This window comes from Plodia interpunctella, chromosome 26 (genome assembly GCF_027563975.2).
Source record: "Plodia interpunctella isolate USDA-ARS_2022_Savannah chromosome 26, ilPloInte3.2, whole genome shotgun sequence".
In the NCBI taxonomy this organism is placed as follows: Eukaryota; Metazoa; Arthropoda; class Insecta; order Lepidoptera; family Pyralidae; genus Plodia; species Plodia interpunctella.
In genome coordinates, this window is record NC_071319.1 from 5,040,207 (window position 1) to 5,063,135 (window position 22,929).

At 34.6% G+C, this 22,929-nt stretch overlaps 1 protein-coding gene across 4 annotated transcripts in view; it reads right to left on the minus strand.

The window, feature by feature from the left end:
- The window catches only part of sm (smooth), a 287,193-nt gene that overhangs the window by 243,266 nt on the left and 20,998 nt on the right, over window positions 1-22,929 (minus strand). For 2 of the 4 annotated variants that reach the window (XM_053765035.2, XM_053765033.1), the window contains exon 2: window positions 158-241. The exons of the other annotated variants lie outside the window; for them this stretch is intronic. In XM_053765035.2, the coding sequence (XP_053621010.1) occupies window positions 158-241 (84 nt within the window). The remainder of the gene's footprint in view (window positions 1-157; window positions 242-22,929) is intronic. 4 annotated transcript variants of the gene reach the window in all.

Here is a 22,929-nt window from a genome sequence, read left to right on the forward strand (position 1 = left end):
AATTTTTCAAAAAGATGACATGTGGTTTTCTGTTTCAATATAGTAGGCAATATTTTCTCCATACCGGACATCCATACAAACACAGCCAAAGTTAATATTTCATCTACCTATTGAACCAGTACTTGTAGTTTACCAAGTCCTTGAAACTACATCTCACCTGGTATCGGAAACGTCTATAATCGAGAAAACCTGGCTCTTGTACTATGTCTAGAATATCTTGATTTAGTTCTTGTTTAATCATCTGGAAATAACATAAACAAATTAATACGGAAACCTATAAAATGTATCTAGCGTTACGAGTTATGGTGACGATTCATTCACCAATAAGATTAGCATCATTTCGGCATTCACCAATAAGCCACAGGTGAGCACACCAGCGAGTTCTTTACCAGCGAATCGTTGAATTTCTCGCCATGACCGAAATTGGTCAGTCAACAGCATTCATGGTGACGACTGGAGGGAGCCGGCGCGTTACCGGGGACGGTGGTGGTTCTCAGAGTGTTTCGACCGCTGCGGCCGCGCTGTCATAGCAATTTTTCAAATTTTAACAAAAACAAGAATAAGTTTTACTGACTTTAAATAATCTGGACTGTGCTAATGTCAAGAACATTGACAGCTCGGCCACAGCGTATTGATGAACAAGACAATTTTTTTTACTTTATATATTATATATTGTCAATAGGTACACTACATAAAATCAATGTAATGTTTCTCCCATACCAAGAACCCTAAAAACTCCTATTTGGGCAATAGCGAATAAATGATGAACCTGTAATGTATACAAGGCGGAACCCATTCACCGCGACACTTTATGTCAGTTATCGTGCTCCCAGCCTGAAGCATAATGAACCGAAAATATCTACAACAAATAGGGATGCGTATAACTTAAGTGTGTTGCACTTAAGTTTACATGCAATGATTTGGTCGGATACGTACGACGTTCGCGAATCGAGCACGAAAATGTTTGTCAGATTTGACGCCCTCGGTGGCGCAGTGGTAAAATGCTTGACCCTGAACCGAGAGGTCCCGGGTTCGATCCCCGGTCGGGTCGTGATCGAAAATGATCTTTTTCTGATTGGCATGGGTCTTGGATGTTTATCTATATATGTATTTGTTATAAAATATAGTACCATAACACAAGTCTCGAACTTACTTTGGGGCTAGCTCAATCTGTGTGATTTGTCCTAATATATTTATTTGTTATTATTTACTTATTAGATTAATCCGATGTTCGCGGTGAAAGCGTTATGTAAAGAATACCCCATTATGTAAAGAATAATGCACACGTGTGTGCACTCATACGACCTACTTGAAGTGGACACCTGCGGCGTAAAAAGTCGAAAAAACACTGAATAAATTATGCGACTAGAATTTAATTATCATGATCGCGTGACGTTTCGCTTCCGTGACAGCGTGTAGTTATCGTTATTTCGTTAACGTTTTTGTATCAAATAATTGTGACTAATGTCGAATCAATGAAATAAATTCCAATAAAAATATTTTTTGTTTTGGATTGGAGCATTCTCTACTTTTTAGAAAGAGGAAGCGAAAAGATATAAACATATAAAGAAAATTTTCTACCAACGCGTACAAAATGAATCTTCTGCATTTTAAATACCAGTATAGTAGTATGTCATGTTATGAGTGATAATACATTTTTTACTTATGTATACTATGTAACCAATTTGTGCATAATATTATAGTACCCTGTATAGATCGCATCATCATTAGCCTCTTGTTATATTTAATGGAAGGGTTTCATCAACTACATGTTATTATGTAGGAACTAAAAGCTTCAAGAGCCTTAACGAAGCATGGGGAACCTCAAGATAAACAAGTAAATTGGTCAAATCTAATAAACAATAAAAAAAAACTGTAAATCACACAAAAAGTATACGCCGCCAATATTTCATTTTTAACTGCGGCCTGCGATACAGGCGGGCATAGATACAAGACTTAGCCCTAACCGGCTCGTAAACACGAAAACTCAACCGATATTAAATTCCACCATGTGAAATATCGCCGTGCAGCGATTTAAAATTGCAGCGTACATGCGCCGGACCATAGTAAATCTATTACAGAAGGCTTTTTTCCGTTAAGTTTAAATGCAAAACAAATCATGACAACATAACAACCGTTAATATTTAAATGCAAAACAAATCATGCATAAAACAATAAGAAAGACTAAAAGGCAAAAAGATAAAGAACTAATTTTAAAATACAAATGGATTTAAATAATAATAAAATAAGGAACAGGCGACAGTCATCTATTTTATTTTAGTAAATTTATCACGAATGGTATTACATAATGTGATTTAAATTAACCCGATTTGTAATTAAGTGTAATAAACTTTAATTATATGTGATTTTGGTAGCAACACACAATGGAGTAACATCTGTCCACTAATATAGCAGGCGTGATATATTTCATCGGAAAGTTGAAATAACATACTGCTCGTCACAGTATATACTGTGAGGTTATAAACAAAATGGATGGAGATTCATGCGTCAGCTGTGATGGCCGGAAACAGCTCGGGAGTGCGTTGACTAAAAAGGTATAGTTTTTGCAGCTCTTCGTCTAGATTCAGTGAAATGGAAATCTTTCAAAGTTTCCTATTCGAAAAGGACATAATACCACATCCAAGTCTTCAAAATTTCGCAGATGAGTATGCACCTGGGGAACGCGAGAAAAAGAGAGAGTATCATGTCAATATTCCTGCTCCATTTATCCAAGACGGGAATAGTCACTTTAGAACATAGAACACGAATAGTTCGACATGTGTCTAGGCGAACCTGATCGGCGGAAATTTAACCCAAATTATTTTCGCGGCACTTTCAAAATGGCTTCGTCTCCTTTTCATTGTGTTCTTTCGTCCTATTTTATCGCATTGTGTATCCCGTTTGAAATACGAGTAAATATATAACAAGTGCTAAAACTTGTGTAGAATGTTTTATAATTATTTTATTTACTTCACATTAAAACGGAACAGCTTCTGTAGCAAATTTAATAGAAAACTAATGATATTTACCGAATATGACAATTTAGGATAGTGACATTATGCTAAAATGGAAAAAAAAAATTCGTTGACATTTTGCAATAGTGACGTTCTGCGCTAAAATCAATATGTATCCGCAACACGAAATCTGTACGAATTACGAGTGGCTTAGGTAAAACTTCCTAGTAACTACAAATATACCGACCAACTCCCAACGAGAGAACTCTTCTACGCACACGCTTTTTTGTCACCAGTTTAATGAAACAAAAGAAAAATTTATGCTACAAACCTTTTTTACAAAAACGTTATTTTCGATGCAAACTTTGAATTCTCATTAAATTGCTTTCTCGGTTCTTTATTCTTATCCTACTGAAGCAGAGCTCGAGGCAACAGCCTATAAACATTAGGCTATCTAATTAAAAAGTACTGTAAAATTACTTCCTATGGAAGAAGTAACACATTAATCGCCCACGCAGAAATGAAATGTTTAGTACAGTCAACTGCATGTCAGGTTACGCTCTTGGGCCTTTGCTTCGGTTATAAAGGCGGACGTTATACTGTAACATTTGCGGACCTATTAATTAATTAAAATTGCGCTCTGGGGAGCGCGGCCTGTTTGAACAAACGTCTGTATTTATAGACGAGAACGTGTAAGCGTTGAGAATATTATCATTGTATATTGTCATACAAATTTAAACTTCATGTAAAATTGCAAACGATCTATATTTATTTCCCTTCATAGTCGTATTCCTCATAACTGAGGGACATTATCGTTACTTGGAATGAAACACACACAATGACTTTTTGGCACTATTAATGGTTTGCCATTGCCTTCTCCATTTTAAGAGAGCTGAAAATGGTAAGTTTTTGACAAGTCGCATTCAACACGTGTCAAAAAATCATGCAGGTGTGAGTATATATGAAGGTGAGGATTTCCCTCGTCGGGAGTTGAACCTGGGTGCACTCTGTAGGACATTAGGAAGTGGGCCAAATTGAACTTGCAAGATTTGACTCACACTAACAAAATATCACTACAAGTTAAATAAAAAATGACTGACGAAGATATTAAGAGTAAAGTTTTTTAATCCATACTAATATTATAAAGAGGAAATATTTGTATTTATGTTTGTAATGAATAAACTAAAAAACTACTGGGCCAATTTTGATGAAATGTGGCACAGAGATAGACGATTCCTTCAGGAGTGACATAGGCTACTTTTAGACCGAAGCCGGGGCGAGACTAGTAATATTGCACGAAAAACAATGCCATTTTCTCAGGATTTCAGGATTATTTTTTTTTGTGCTCTCAGTGGCTGGTCCACATTATATCATCTACTATATTAAGATATTTAACATCGCCACGTTTATTATAATCGTAAAATAAATATCGCCGAAATGCCGTAAATTCGGACATAAACAAACAAAGATAAACTTTAAACGGTTAGCGGGGCCAGATTAGCGGGTCTAAGTGGAAAATAAAGTCTTATAGCGAAATATAATAAACTTAATAACCAAATGTGATAATTTTAAAAATTTTGATACGTGTTTGCGAGACGAATTGTAGACCTTGGTTTTTTAAGTCGGTTAAAAAAGTGAATTGTGTTATTCTTTCACTGATGCACAGCGAGTTAGAACTCAATTTTACAAACTTGTCTGTCTATATCAAATAGTGCAAGTTAGATAGCTTCTAATTCCAGTTATCCTACAGAGTTGAAATTTTCCACGTCGCTTCAGTCTCCATGATAATACATTATTATTATGATAAGCATGGTGCAACCAAAATCGACTCCCAACGCGGAACTCCTCAACGGTATACTGTACGAACATGATGTTTTTGTCACACATTGAATACAATGAGACCTCTCTGACAACAATTAAAGCTTGTGTCAAAAATGATATTTTAGTAAAAAAAACTTGGTTGATTTGATAAACCATCTCTGGGGGCTTACCATCACCTCTTAATGCGATTCAGTTCAGGACCTAAACTGATCTGCATCGCTAATTCATACCATCAAGATGATATCGATCCATTATAGGCAGTGACAAAAACAATACGCCAAATCGATTTCATTCACTCATTTTGCATGCAATTCCGTACCATGATGTGCATTGAGAACGTAAACTGGATCGCTTAGCTGTCAAAATTGGCGATTCAAAAAAAGTTACTATTTCAGATAGGTTTCCACGAAAGAAGTCCCACAGACGTGGCGCTACTGTCACTGAAAACAACGATGTGGTCTATCTATGTGTTATTGAAAGTTCCTAATTTTGCCACGGAAACTCTTTCGAGGTACGGTTTTTATGTTCCGAACTTTGTGTTTAGATGTTATGACCGACAAATTTTTAGTCTGCATAATATTGCATTTATTTTAATTTTAATATTTTATTTTATGTGTTTGTATTTACTATAGTCATGTAACAGCAAGATAATAATATACATTTTAATTTTAAGTAACAAAAAAGTGCGTATTGTTTGCCCAAAATGGTAAGAATTTGATATCGGAACGCAAGTCTTGAAACGAGATAGAATATATCGACATCGTATAGCCTTATCTCTTTCTTACATTTGGCTACTATCACTGGGGTTTACGATTCAGAGACAATTTTTATTTTTTTAATTGATTTCATTCACTGCTTACGATTCAAATGCGACTTTGTTAAGATAAGTTGGTGGTACCAAATAACGCGATTCATTTTAGGTTCCTAAACTGAAATGCCCTACAATTGAATCGTTTTGAAATAGTTGATGGTAGGCCCCCTGGTCTGGCTGACAGAATGGAAGTGGACGGGATATAGTTATAAACAACGATAAAGTATGCTTGTACAGTACAATGTTGCCACCATATTTCTGAGAAACATATATTTATGTCATCGTAAATTATCGAGATGTCGGCAAATTGTGAATGTGGCGCCTGAATATCGCTTGGACGTAAAACTATATACTTTTAATTTTAATAATATTTAAAAAATCGCGTCTGAAAAATATCTGTATTTAAATAATATTTAAAACAGCCCGAGAGTTTGTCCGCTGGCAAAGACTCGTAGAGAAAGTTTTTAGTATCAAGTCCGTTCTTGTACTATCTAGGTAAATAAAGTTTGAATTAATACTTACATAAAAAAGACTATAAGCTTTTTTTATAAAAAAATAAATGTTATATTTATAAAAAGACCACAGAAAATATGAAATCTCTGTTCGTCAAAAGCGAGTGCTAATTCTAGTATAGCGTACGACACAGTTCTATCCGTCAAGATTCTCATTAGTCGATTGGACCTTTCCTCATGCAATCAGTGGCCCGTCGAGTCTGTGTGACGGATGAATCCTGATTCGCCCCTCTAGGGCCGAAGGGTCGGGTGCACTGAGCTGTTTACGCCCTATATTTTACTTCCAAAAAGTCCCAACTTATGATTTTCGAACCGAAATAGTTAAATTATATTATTTTAGACCAGTACTTGGCCACAGCAATTAGTATGTCATTGACCTCATTCAGATCTTCTATGGAGCAGGAGAGACAGTTTGGGCAAGACAACAGATGAACCATAGATTGAACTGCTCCACAGTCACCCAGAGCGTTAGTCAAGTCCCAACTATTATAGATATTGGTACGAAACCATTAATGCGCGAGTCCGACTCGCACTTAGCATATTTTATTACAGTGTCAAATGCAGCAATAGATTATTGGAGATGGTAATTAGAGAGATATTCGAAAAGGCTTTATGTTATCACATCTTTGACGCGTCTATTCACTTTGATTTACTATTCCGAATATTTCTGATGCATTCAGTAAGTATATTTTATTCACGGCTCTTATCGCCAAAATAGGCTCCTTTTTATTGTCCTTTACAAAAATATGGCAACGGTGGAAGATTTTCTTTATGAAAAAAAATATGGGGTTTCTATATTTTCATAGGGGAACATGGGATGTTTTGACTGGATAAATATATATTTATGGGGGGAAAATCTACGTTGTTTCAAATATTATGAAACTCACGGTCTTGGTAATTTTTAGCCTGCGACGACAAAAGGAAGAATTTCATTCAGTTTAGTAACGTGCCCGTGTATCTGTAGATCTGTCGGTGGCATCGTAGCAGCCAAACGGCTGAACCGATTAAGATTTAGTTTTTTTATTTATTTGACAAGAGAATTTAATCGAGTGTTATTTGCTATGTTTGGAAAATGTGCGTCACCGTCACCTTTTTTCTAGCTGATGAGATGACGCCAGCAACTTCGGAAGGCGGTTTTGATTAATATTATTTAAGCAAAAACAAAGAGTCTTCAAGTTATTTCCCTATCAAAAGTTATGTGACAATTCGCTAACTGGAGGTTTGCAAAACGTAGTTGTATTGTAGTCGACATGCATATATACATACAGACCTTACAGTTTCAGTCAAAATCCATAACACTCAATTGTGCGTTTATAACATACCTGTAACAACAAAAGAAAATTAGAAAAATATTTCGTGAATATTTTGATTATTCATATTTACGATTTCATTCTTAGTTCTTGTATCTTACGACCAAACATTAATTTGCAAAAAAAAACATATAAAAATTGGTCTTAAAAGAAAAAGCTGTGGCTACATGTACAGAATTGGGTTGGGTGAACAAAATCACAAATGCGTAAGACTTCTTGCATCTATACACACAAATTGCAATCATAAATGCATTTGAAACATCGATGGAGTATACACTAATTCTCGATTCTGAAACCACGTAAGTAAAGAACTTCGAAATGAATTAGGTAATTGGCCAATGGTTATCCAATGATTCAGCAATGATGGCGTAACGGTTCATTCGCCTCAATACAATGCCAACAAACACGTGACACCCATACAAACAATTCAAATGTCTAACGGGATACATTTGATTGTCGAAATAGAACAAAAATCTATATGTAGCTAACACTTCATGTACAAAGGCTAATAAAGTCATTGAAAATTTAGCATCGAATGCTGCAACTTCTGTAGTAAAAATGTAGAATTTAACAACTCACCTACCCTTAACTTCGGGAGGCGATAAATTTGTATTGAGAAATACATTCTTCACTGCTCAAAATGAAATCCAATTTTATATCTATTTTAGTGCCAGACTTTATAGAAGTGCATAAAATGAGCTTTTAGATTTATTTTAATGACTAATGTACACAAAACCTATCAAGTTTCATGTACAGTACAAAGAAACAGTTTAGGTAGTTTAAATTGTAAACTAAAACAATGTCCACTTTATATATAACTAGATGTTGCCCGGGGCTTCGCTCCCGTGGGAATTTTGTGATAAAAGATAGCCTATAACAATCATGGATAATGAACCTTTTTAACGGTGAAATATTTTTTTAAATCGGTTCGGTAGTTTCGAAGATTACCCAGCTCAAACATACAAACTCACATACGCTTAACCCTTTATAAAAATGACAACCCTTTATAAATATATTTACAAAAATGTCATTTTTGCCACAAGCTTTTATTATAACTTCAGAGATTTTGTGGTATTTAACGCCTGACAAAAAACCCATGTCCGTGCTGTAAACCGTTGAAGAGTTCCCTCGTTGGGAGCAGATCCTATGTGCACATCATCATGGTAATGTTTATCATAATAATTATGTTTCAGTTACTTATCTTATCATGATAAGCAACTGAAGCGACGTGGTTAATTTCAATCTGTAGGATAACTGGAAGTAGGAGAAATTCTAAAAGATTTGATTACAGACAGACATGCAAACATCGGAACAGATGAAACAAAATAAAAGCTTATAAAGAGTTTCGATTTAAAGATAAGTTAACAGGCTATATAAAACTATATTGGAGGAATATATAACCTGGGAGAAGGGGTGAATAAAGAAGAAGATATGTAAGCTCTCGTCAACTATTTAATATTTCAAATAAAACAATTTGGAGTGCAAGCTGTATACGAATCGCAAACTAATTAAAAACTGCGCACAAACCATTAAATACGAACGGCGCAATAGGAACAACTTCGCGACAATAAGATTTCATAACTTGGAAAACTAGAGCGGGGCCACTTACAACAATATTTAGCGATAACTTCAGAGCTTTCAGTGTAATGGCAATATACATAGATATACTCTGAAGGAAAATACAGAAACAACGACACGATAATCTACAACGAAGTCTTGTTTCATGGCAGAGATATAGCTAAAAACAAATACCGTAATTCCTAATTTGTTAACATATTTGAGGTCAACAGTACTTCTTACTATTAAAAAGCCCTTCCTATAGTACTATTATTTGAATTGGAAACCAGGGTAAGACTGCGAGTGGAATGTTAATGGGAATATTTTGCAAATTGGCTTCTTAGTTTTATATTCTAGCTGATAAATCAGTAAATAGGTCACGATTTACACGAACCAAACCAAAATCATTATAGAACATTCAGTTAACAGAACTAAAGTTAAAGCAATCTTTGATATCACTTTGTTGACATTGTTTAAAAATTTCTTTAACAAAAATAAAATAAGAAATTCTTCTCGATAAGAAATCCTACCGTTCGATAAAACTAGGATGTCTTCAGCCATAAAATACGTCTCAATTTAAAACTTGCGAAATTCTCAACCTAGAAGGTGCAGGAGATTCTATCCGAAATTCAAGTCCAAAATGGAATTTAGTCGGGCAGTCGGAATCCAGAAGTATTGTAAAACGTATTGGCACTGTACAATTCTGTTCAATTCTTTGAAAATAGAGTCCGAAGACCAACTTTTGAAATGGATCAAGCACATTTTCAATGGCACTAAAGATAATAACATTAAAATATTTTTCGCATTTCAAGGCAAAACTAGAAATAAATTTATTTTTTAAATCCTAGTTTCATTCAACAAATAATGGCTTATTTATGACCAATCTGAGATGTCCGTCGTTAGTTATAAATTAGTATGGGTCGTGTGACTAACGACAGACATCTCAGATTGGTCATAACTATTTTCTAAAAAAAATATGTGCATATTTTTTTACTTCACCTGCCAAAACAAAAGAGTTATGTACTTTATGACTTAATCTATCCGAATTACGGCGCAATCTAAAAGCCAAACGATTTTATTATATCCACATCTTTTGGTCCGATCTGGTCTGCTGTGAAACATGGACTATCTATAAAACTAATTGAAACCACAACTTCTGAACACGTTCCGTTTCGTCCAATTGCAAAAGGAATCTTATTCGAAGAATATTAATTAAACGTAGTTCGTTCTTTGTTTCGAAACTTGCCCATTCGAAAACTCATAACTGACGATCGAAACGAAAGACCATCATAGATAAATAGACAATGAAATAGTAGGAATTTGTCTGTTGTATTTTTCAATGCGTACAGTTTTGTTTACAAACAATAGGAGGTAATAGGAGTATATTTGTATATAGATAGTAAACATCGCATATTGGCAGAAGCTCACTCGCGTGTACGACCGCGTGAGGAAATCTCGATTTTGCAGCAGTTTCTATGTCCGTGATGCAGCAAACTCCGGGAGTGCTCCGGAGCTGGTACGGCCACTTCTTACGTAAACCGGCCAATTAAGTACGTAGGGAATAATTAAGGGGCTATGTCGTTAAGTATCTTTATATCCAAGCTCATATTTATTTATTTTTTCAAGCTTTTATTTAAATTGCAATATAACTAAGTCTCTGATGGTATTTTGCAATTAAATTTTGAAGCAGATATCTTTAACCGATTGAGTTGAAATTTTGTGCACACGTTTACTTTGGATGACAATACATTTTATAGTTTGGATGATGATACACATGACCAGATGGTGCACGCAGGAACGACTCCAGACGTGGGAACACCTCAGCGGTTTACTGCACGGACATGATATTTTTGTCACACATCGAATGCAATAAGATCTCTCTGACAACGATAAAAACCTGTGTAAAATGACATTTTGGTAAAAATCTTATTTTATTAAATTACATTGGAAATTCTATGTGGTTTTCGTGATTCACGGACGGACAGTCTGACATCGTACATGGAAAATATTATATATAGATGATCGGTTGAGTAGTTATTACGTGAAAGCGTAACCACTTTCGCTTCTATTCAAATGTGCGTTATTTTATATTTAACGTGACTTAACGTGATTTAACGGTTATTCACCATAGTAATACTGTTTCCTAATTAATGATCACTCTTACTTGCTTACTTGGTTAACTATTACTTGATTCAGCCCAAAGTTCACTGGTTACTTTAAATGACAATTTTATATATATATACGTAACATATGACTGCATAAATTCAGTCGAAGCCAAAATAAAGCCCAAGTGACCAGTCCCAAATGAAGCCATAGCACATTCCGAACAAACACCCAAATCAACACTTGGAAACTCCGAATGGGCTGCAAGTAATTCGTGGCGGGCCGAGAGTCGCCCCTTGGGGAACTCCAATTATGAACCGCCAAATATTTCCAACGTCACACAGTCATTTGTCACGCGGCCATGTCGGGAAAATAAGTTTGTGAATAAAACTAAGATTTGTATTCTATTTAATATATTGTCCCTAAATTGTAAGGTTATTTTGAGTATTTTGGGGGCTTGCCTGTATTGAAATAAGTTTTTTAGAAAAATATAATTTTTGACACAAGCTTTTAATGTTGCCAGAGAGATATTATTACATTCAATGTGTGACAAAAAAGGAGTTACCACGTCTGGACCCGTTCCTGAGTGCACCATCCGTATCGTAATAATGGATTGTCATCCAAACTAAAAGAGTGTATACATATAGTGCAGAGGTATATAATGTAGAACTGAACTACATAATATAGTCCCGGCTTCGTTCGAAAAAGTAATAATTACAAGGGTTGTAATCCTTTTTCCAAAGATAGAGAGGGATCTAAGCCTTTTTCTAAACTTTGTCCGGTGTTCAAAACCTGACCTAATATAATCTTTAATTTACTTCCGATGATTCTTGCTAAAGGAACTATTAAATAGGTAAAATAGAGAACGATAAAGACATCGTAAACGAAACCAGAATAGAACACGATGATACGAATGTTTCACAGACTATAAACCTCACATCAGATCGCATTCACAATTATATCAAACTATACTGCGTTATTATTAGTCTATAAACGTCTGCATTCGTCAGTAACGCGGCAATAAGAACAAAACCAAACATTCAAACTGAGGAGAACTCATATCTCCATCTCATTTACTCGAATTAGGAAAGTAAGAGACAAATAATGAAGTTGGTGCAAGTTTGCCAAATGTGCAATCATCATCTGGCCATTGCAGTTTTGGAGCAATAAATTCCTTCATGAGTCCACGTCAGATTGAACTGTTTCATGCAAATTTAGCTTTTATTATTATACCCCTAAGATATAAAGTCCTTCATTCGTTATAGACAAAGGTTTCGTGTATTCATAAAATTGGCACATATTTTGATATTATGCAGTCATTACACGTAACCACTAAAAGTGGATTTCATTATTGGAACGATCTTTAAGGTGGTATTAGATGGGATTATCAAAGCGAGTGAAAGAGAAGTCCAGAGCAGTAGACAGAAAGGAATAGAGAATAAAACGACTGAAATATCACCACTTTATCTAGTGGTTGAAGCTTATCAGTGTTCTTTATCTCTGTTAAGATTATTACATGTATATTAAAACTATACATTCCATTTACGTATGCTATTGATGAAAGAAACGCCAATCTTATAGTACTTAATGAAGTTGACAAAGATGCGTATTTTTTTACTGTTTTATAGAATAAAACCGCAAACTAGTTTCACAAAAATCTTAAAAAAAACATATAACAAATACAAACTGCCGTCGACAGAGATTTGTGTAAAAAGGAAGGTAGGTGTGCCCAGCAGTGCCCAACAGTGAAACACGTCGATAGTCTAATAAAAATAAATTGGATATCAGTTGCAAATGAAAATTTCACAAAACGGACGATTCCTAATCCACCCTCCCACTTCGTTGTACGGAATGAGAGATAAACTGAGTCTGAGACAATAAATAAATTGGCAAATCTTATATTGAAACTCGCCGTCTGTAATCTGTCTCCGGAGTTAAATTTATTAGGTTTATCTTCCAACTTTGTGGTGGGAAGAATTTACAAGTCGCAACGTGTAGAACAAACAAAATGTGGAGGCATTATTCAGTAGACGTATATTGATCAAACTCAATAAAATATATGGAAACAGATCTGATCTATTCGAAAAATATTTAATGATTATTGAAGAAGCAGTCATAACGAAAATTCTTTTGAGTGATAGGACTCAGAGTGGGTCTTGGATGTTTATCTATATATGTATATGTTTTAGAATAGTAGTACTCGTTACTCGTTGAGTTAGTATGCCATAACACAAGTTTCTTTGGGGCTAACTCAATCTGTGCCATTTGTCCCTATATATTTATTTATTTAGAAATGGCGTTGCAATATATCAAAGACCGATTATGATGGGGGTTGATGAGATACATTTAAATATTTATCATCATTTCAAATAACGCGAGTGCTCTCGTTAATATTCATTAAATTTACATAACAGTGCGCTGTTATCTCAATAATTAAAGCGAATTAACAAAAACAGGTAACGCAATCAGGTAGAGTCAAAATAATCAAAGGTTTTTGAATTCTGTTTACAAAATTAGACATATAATTACATGCGGAAAAATAGAAGTGCAGGAAAGATAAGTATATCTTACTAGAAGTTAGGTATATTTCTATGTAGTGAGTAGAAAATAGCTTAAATGCCGATAAAAACTTTAAAACATACTAAATAGTATTAGACTTGTGTATCTATGATTCTTAAGCACAAATTAAGACTATTATATAATTAAAGGAAAAATGTTGTGCAGGAAAACTGAATCATTTCTAATTGAAAATAAACCCGCTGTTGTAATACTTTAGTTTTATTTTCAAGATCAATAATACGCATTAACGACCATGCTCGTAGGTGCCTCGAGTATCCCAGACTCCAGATTTTACAACCAAATGAGCCGTTAAAACAAACAGTATAACCCGCATTCTTTTAATGTGTACGTACACTATATCTTTTTAACAATAAAAACTGTGGATTTATCGTTTTCGCGGTCCACTATCATAGCTGAGTTAGAATCTGCAAGAAAGGTTTAACGACGATGCAATTCTAGCAATGGACATAATTTGTTTTGTTCAATGAAAGTCTAGAGTTTAATAGCGTGCATAATCAATAGAATTCTTCTTCTTCATAGTCGTATTCCTCATGGCTGAGGGTCGTGGTCATTACTTGGAATGAAACACACACAATAGCTTTCTTGGCATTAGTAATGGAGTGGTTTGCCATTGCCTTCACCGTAATAATCAATAGAATGCGGGCATGTATATAAAATCAAAGGGAGATTAAAATAAAGACTCGCCAATATACAAAATGTAAAAAGATAAGTGACATACGGAGAGCAGTTGGCTATGCTATTATTTTAAGAGCTTGCATAGTCAAAGGCACAAAAGATATGAGTTTTAAATCTTCAAGGATTAGATTTCGCGAGGTTCCCTATTTATAACAATAATCTTAGCAATAAACAGGCGTAAAATATTCAACTAAAAACACTAAAATTAATTTCAGTCATATTCATAAATTTAGATAAGTGCGACATACTGTTTTCGATTTGTATGGAAATCTATATTGAAGGCCATATATTATAGCAATCAACAGTAAATTAGGTGGTTTTGTTGAGACAAGAGATTAAAATCAAATATAACAAGTGATAAATAATTCTGCTAAGTACCTATGTGTTATTTCAATAGCTCACCAACGATGATTCTAATGGTAGGTATGTTGTAAAAACATATCTCGAAGTAAGTGAATAAAGATGAAAGAGTAAGAAATAAAATGAACGGTGACATACAGTCATTGAACTGGCAACGATTGATAGAGTATTCCTGGAATCTGGAAGTCAAACACGGTCACTTCCAAAGTCACATTGAAACAAGGCAAATTTAGAAATAAAGTTATTTGCATCCGGATGAAAAGTATGAACTTAAACGTTTTAACAACATTGATTTCGTAAAGCTTAATAAAAAATAACAATTCAATTCACACTCAGATTTGTTTTGGTTATACATCTTATCTATGTTTACAATTTTTATCTCATCGTGGCACAAAAAAAAGCTAGATAGATTGCACCTTACAATGTAGTTTGTTTCCACAATATTTTGTGAATATGTTGTATCTAGCTTTATATAAACCTGTGCCAAAAACTCATTCTTTTGTATCATAGTAAATTCCTGTCAGACTACCGTCAGATTCAAACGGCGTCTCGCGGTTATAAAGCTATTAGAACAATTTCACGCTCATCATTTTCACTATTAACCAATCCACACTTTGTTTTTTACTCAGTTTCAACTACATCATTTGTTTCATCTTTATTTACATTATCTCTGTCGTCAATGTACTCGCGAGGTGCATTTTTATTGTCATTATTGACGCGTTTATCTTTCTTATAAGCTATATGTTTTCTCTTTGAATGAAATACTTCGTGTGAATTGCGAATGGATTTGATGCGTCTTTATGTTGGTGCAATGTCTGGTTTACATACAGTTAATTGGCATCAACAGTTGCGACGGATGCAACATGCAACAGAGTCAACATTTCAATATTACATTTTGGTTCTGGTGTTTATACAGCAGTTACGTGTTCCTTTGATAACGTGTCTACGGCTACTGTTTCCGCTCGTTTATTATTAGCATTATCTTTTACGTCGATGACATTTTTATTAAATGAACTACATGACATAAGGATGTCATCGGCTTAAATTTACAGTTTGCAATGTAGTTAAAGCCATTTTTATTTATTGGATTAGGCAACAGGCTGCCCTCGATAGAGATTTGTGGAAAAGAGGAGGAAAAGCCTTTGCCCTGCAGTGGGACACGTCTATAGATAAAATCCATTTATCTAACGATAATTGTCACACATATCTTCCTTATTTGAAGATTGATTTTATAAAGTACATACTTGCTTCCCAAAATATAGAGTAGGTATTTTCTTTAACATTTTCCAAAAAATATTTCTCTTTGTATAAAGTACAAAACGCTGCGGATTTGATAGACATGAAAAGATAGGTAATTACATAAAAATATCGCCGAAAACCAGTCAGTACGCTTGGTAAGCTTGGTAGTAAGCTTGGGAATGGAACAATCCCTGCATGAATAAACATAGCGGGTACTGACCGAGATACCACAAACTAATGAGTGTGATAAATATATTGTACTTACTGTGTAATAAATATGTATTTTAACTAGTAACACATTTACTAGTAACTGTGTGTATATTTTAACTAGTAACAGACTAGCTTTGAATAATACTTAAAGTGCTGGTAGTGGAGAACACGTACAATATGTAAGTTTGTATCTCGAATAAGTTTAAAAAGTAGTCTGTTTTTAGAGGTTACCTTTCTGCGGTTTAGATATTTGCAAAATCAGGGCATTGGCAAATCGCCAGCAATTTTTCGGCTCGAAGATCATAACAATCTGTAGATTTTTAGACAAGCCACGATCGCTCATTCATTTCTAAATGGAATTAAATATTGTTTTTGCAACGCCAATCCATTCATTCACTAGCTGCCCCCAGTTTCGCTTGTGTAAATTTCGGGATAAAGTTTCATTCATAAAAAAGTTTAAGCAAACTTTATGCCAAAGTTGTTTTGTGTCGTTCTGTCAATATCAAATACATACTCGTATTCTCAAAACTTTTTTATGAATAAGAGGGAATATCCGGTATTTCTATTTGGTTGCACCATCTCGGGTGTCACATTCACGTTGCCTACTTTATGGCCCTTTCTTGGATCTACGGATGTTTTGCCACAACACCCTGTAATTACACTGCCTCTTATTGTACAACTTAAATTTAAATGACTAAACTACGACGACTTAATTACTAAGTCGTCTTTCCGAATTGAAAAAGGTTAAGAGACATCGACCTGATATCCTCAGCAACCTTATTTTTAAATCAATAAAACGTTGACAATATTATTGAGTAACCGCGTTTATTACAAAAACGAAAAGTGCAAAACGAATAACACAATGGGCTTATAATAAAGCTGCTTACACAAACAAAATCTCGTACTAACATGGAAGACGAAAATAATAGAGAGCGTTGGCATTAAATGAATACTGAGGATCAGGACTTTTTGATTTCATCGATTTATAAATGTCGAAAACTACAATTTCGTATTTAGTTTCCGATTCTTATAAATTAATTTCACGTTTGTATATGTTGTTGTATTATTAGACGTTTTGCTGAAAGGTCTATTTAAAGCCAAGCGATAATTTTCTCTTTATGTCACTTAGAAACAGAGGTATCATAGTAAATTCCGCAAACAAAGTAGCGGTAGCGGGACAGTATTCAATAAATCTGAAGTAACTGCAAAAAAAGTCTTACGAAAGACGAAACAAAACGATTGATGATGGAAAAAAGGAAAACATGTTACGCAAATTCGATGAAAGTAAATCTTGCGAAAGTGCAATTTATTACTCGTAACCTGTACGAATTATCTGTAGGAAAATTGAAAGATATAGCAAAAACCAATGCTTATTCTCTATATTTCATCGCGTACGATAACTGTTGGTTTAGGATGACAAATGGCCTCTTGCTTTTTTAGATTCACGGATAAGAGAAAGGCGAGTAAGCAAGTATGATTAAAAAATAATATTTTGTGCAAAAAAGTATTTTTTGCCACAAGTTTTTACTGTCGCCATCTCTGGCGATCTGAGATCTCTCGATCTTTTACATTACCAAGTAACAAAAAAAAATCGTTGAGGAGTTTCCTAGTCTGGAACCGATCATCAGGTGTTCTCATGTCGGGCTGTGCATTGTCATGGAAGCTGGAGTTACGTGGAAAACTTAAACTCTGTGGGACAAGCGGAAATAGGTGAAATTTAACTTGCACAATTTGACAAGATTTATAAAACTAAATAAAAACTTATAGTGAAGTAAATAAGGATATAATAGTATACAGAAAATGTATAATAAATAAGCACTGGTTATAAGATTTTATGGAGAAAAGGTAAAAGGGAATTAATACACTTGTAAAATTTAATCGCTTGCGGTGACACTGATATACGGAACGGGACAGATTAAGAGGTCGTCTCACGACCCGGGAAAATAATATAGAAAACTGGATTGGTAGCAATCCTGGTAGAAATACTCATTAAACGCCTACGACGGTCGAGTTAACAATGAAACGACTATACATTATTTGAAATCTAAATATTTATATAATCTAAATACTTATATATATTTCCCATATCTCCTTCATTTCCTAATCTAGGCACTCTTCCCTCGTCATTACCCATAATAAATAGGAACACTGAAATAGACGATACCGTATCGTTATTCCATTATACGTGAAAAAGTATTTTTTTTTATATCTCCTTTGTGATTTTAAGCATGAAATGATCAGGCCGGGACAATAATGTCCTCTTTGATGTTCCGAGCCCAGTTATTGGAGTTAGCTTTTTTATTCTTTATCAAATAATGTCCATATTACGTTTAGCTCGCTTGGAGCTGTTAGAAGACAGGCATTTAGTTTTAATTGACAGTAATAAACATGGCCGACTCATTCGGAAAGGGCAATCCCAATAACTGCTGAAATTGATGTCGTCAAGGTCGCCATTGGCATGCAGATCCTATGCATAAATAAAATAAAATAAATAAATGATATATTAGGACAAATCACACAGATTGAGCTAGCCCCAAAGTAAGTTTGAAACTTGCGTTATGGGATACTAACACAAGGATACTATATTTCATAACAAATACATATATAGATAAACATCCAAGACCCAATCAGAAACAGATCATTTTCCATCATGACCCGACCGAGGATCGAACCCGGGACCTCTCTGTTCAGAGGCAAGTACTTTACTACTGCGCTAAAGTAAATTAGAGAGGAAATGATAAATTATAAACATATAAGAAGAAAACGAATAGAGAATACAACATGCATGTCAAAACAAACAAATATTTATATTTCGATGTACGTAATAAATCTAGTTAAAACGCGTACGCAAGATTCCAAATGTTTCTATTCGACTAAACATAAAGTGACGTTGCTCACATTGACACTAAATTACATCTAGAATTTAGAGTCGTGAAAAAAACTGGCACTAACATTTTCTGCGAAATGCTCCTTCCTCAATCATATAAAATACCGGTTATGTTATGATAAGAGTGATCAGTCATATGTAAGACGAAAGAAATTACGATACGATATTATTAAGAAATTACTTCATGGCCTGTTGATCAATAAGTAATTTATTTCGTCTTTGCTCTGTTCAACCTTATCGTAACGAAATGTTTGCACATTTGGTTAGGCAACGAGTAAGAATTGATAATCACTGCACCATATTCGAAGAACAATTCAACGCTAATTTGACTGTACAGTCGGGGACAGATAAAACAAAACCACCACACAATTTAACATAGACGGGTCAGGTATATCTGCCCGAGTCTGCACAAACAAAAATGTCCCGTATAATTTTTAGCATCTACATAGAAATAGCCTGGGTTCCTTTGACCGATATACCGTCTAGACAACATCTAATGGATTGGTTATTCCCATTTCAGTTTAGAATAACTTCGCCGATGCAACATTCAGTTTTGACATCTCATCTATATTTGTAGCAATCGAGAGCAGGCCAAACTTTTAAGACATCACCTTGAATGTTTAAAGTTTATTTTCTGTTAATTTCACAAAAGAGGATTTGATCGTACCAAAGATATGGATAGTGTGTCAATAATAGTAGGAAATATCGATTAAAATGGCAAGTGATACAACGAAATGGAGAAAACTTACCGTACTAAAACAACAAAACAGATGTGTACTGTTTTTTTCTCATATGTTTTTACTTATATGCAAAGGTTTTTGACATCTCATCTATATTTGTAGCAATCGAGAGCAGGCCAAACTTTTAAGACATCACCTTGAATGTTTAAAGTTTATTTTCTGTTAATTTCACAAAAGAGGATTTGATCGTACCAAAGATATGGATAGTGTGTCAATAATAGTAGGAAATATCGATTAAAATGGCAAGTGATACAACGAAATGGAGAAAACTTACCGTACTAAAACAACAAAACAGATGTGTACTGTTTTTTTCTCATATGTTTTTACTTATATGCAAAGGTTTTTGACATCTCATCTATATTTGTAGCAATCGAGAGCAGGCCAAACTTTTAAGACATCACCTTGAATGTTTAAAGTTTATTTTCTGTTAATTTCACAAAAGAGGATTTGATCGTACCAAAGATATGGATAGTGTGTCAATAATAGTAGGAAATATCGATTAAAATGGCAAGTGATACAACGAAATGGAGAAAACTTACCGTACTAAAACAACAAAACAGATGTGTACTGTTTTTTTCTCATATGTTTTTACTTATATGCAAAGGTTTTTGACATCTCATCTATATTTGTAGCAATCGAGAGCAGGCCAAACTTTTAAGACATCACCTTGAATGTTTAAAGTTTATTTTCTGTTAATTTCACAAAAGAGGATTTGATCGTACCAAAGATATGGATAGTGTGTCAATAATAGTAGGAAATATCGATTAAAATGGCAAGTGATACAACGAAATGGAGAAAACTTACCGTACTAAAACAACAAAACAGATGTGTACTGTTTTTTTCTCATATGTTTTTACTTATATGCAAAGGTTTATATCACAGAGAAAAACTTGGATGCAAAGATTTCATTATACGAATTTAGCTATAAAATAAATATATTAGGACAAATCACACAGATTGAGCTAGCCCCAAAGTAAGTTCGAGACTTGTGTTTTGGGATACTAACTCAACGATATTATATTTTATAACAAATACATATATAGATAAACATACAAGACCCGGGCCAATCAGAAAAAGATCATTTTCCATCATGACCCGACTGGGGATCGAACCCGGGACCTCTCAGTTCAGTGGCAAGAACTTTACCACTGCGCCACCGAGGTGGAACGATAATTATGTTCCCTGTTTCGCATTTATTAAAATCTCTTGTCGGACACATAACACGAGGGAAGTTTAATTACACCCGTCACATCTATAAACGACAAGTGTCCAGAAAAAGGTTAAAGAAACAGAACAACTTCACTTCTGTCAGCTCCTAGTCAGCTAGCGACATTTTTCATTCGGTCTATAAATATTGTCAGGTCGAATGCCTGCTACGTGCAAAGGTCGCCACTATTCCTGTCGCGATCGCGACCAGTGATTTATTTCCGTTCCTACAATTCTGATGCGACTCCACTGAAATTGCATTGGGAGTGTGAGGGGTTGTTTCTGAATAAGCTTTGGGTCTTCATTTTGTCGGTTTAAATAGCAGATCCAAAGGTTCTAAAGATTGAATAGAAATTAAGTGCAGGTAACTCAAGAAGTGACAATATTAGAAAACGAGAGAATTTAGATCATGGCAAAATATTATTAATATTAAAAGTAAGTAAGTGTATAAGCGACTAAATACTATGTCACATTACCAAAAAAAGGCAAAATATAAGACTGACTCATCATCGTGACAGAATCGTCATCGTGAAACGCATTGATAAAAACTATCATAACTTGCACAGACGAAAATGGGAAATAGGAAGATGCAAAGCATATATACATAAGTACTTACTTGTATAAACAGTACATATTCTAATATACTCGTAAGATGTGACGGTAGATGAAACAGCTAACGTACCTGTTGACAATAAAAAAAAATACAATTTAATGCTTTGCTTGATTTTTCTTAGTAGTTCTATGTAGCCCGCTGCTAAAACATCTAATAATAGCCCAATAATGCTGGCTATTACATATAGTACGATGGCTGCCACAAGCATCCAAACCTTTCGCTTACTCTGTTTCAAAACATATGCTAAGAATATCACAGATCAAATATTTAACATTAATCATACAGTGCCCATTACGTATTTAGACAGGAATACTTCGCACAACAGCTTCAATGGAGATGTTAGTTGTGATCCCCGTCGATATTGGTTTAAATATGGAACAGGCGCCGGTGAGGGGTTTCAGTGATGATGCATATGACTTTAGGGTAACCAATATCGGGGTTTCTACAAGACAAACTTTTTAATTTCATATCAGAAAATGGCATCAGCACCCAAATCGTAAGGTACGAGGACACGATAATAAAATCCACAAAAAGTTCGCCATGCAGTTAAACATGGCTTTCGAGTTTGGCAATTCTTAGTCTACCCCGCAATGTACGAACACACTATATTATATACTGTCTATGTATGTACATGTATGGAAAAAATATCCCAACCTTTCTCGATCTCGTTGTTAACGTATGTACAACAGTTTATTATTGATACGAATCGAATGGATGAATAATTCTCTCGAGATTGAAGATCTAATTGATACTATGAGTACTGAAGTTTAGTTGCGTGGGTTTGTTTGGTTTTGATCCGTAGGTTTAGATGGATGGTTTACGTCAGAGTAAGTCCATAGTTTTCACGTATCGTAATACGTAGAGAGTGAAAACCATGGAATTCGTCATATCTTTCGTTTAGCTCGTACGAGAGAAATGCGTTTTACACACGAGAAGAAATGGGACAGAGTCCGACGGCTCTATCTAGCCCGTAAGGAATAAGACGTGATACTGTATAAATACAGCTTAGAAACCGACTCGTATTAGGCATATACGTTATTCAAAATGTCACTATAATACTGTACTTTTGATTTCGTAGAATAGCATTCAATAAATTCGAGAGCAATTCAAACTGGCATCCCGTTTGAAATCCGTAGCATTTTCTGAGTGTGACATCGATAAACAAATCGTTTGTTCATCATCAAGTGCTATGTCTCCCACCATTTAGTTTTATTGTCATCTGAATCACTACGCGGCATTGCTCATAGTGTGTATTCTAGTCTAGCCATAGACACACAAGTTTATAGACATACCAACTGCACGTCCTTGCTTCGCTTGTGTAAACCGTAATAATACACCTAAACTTTCGTCT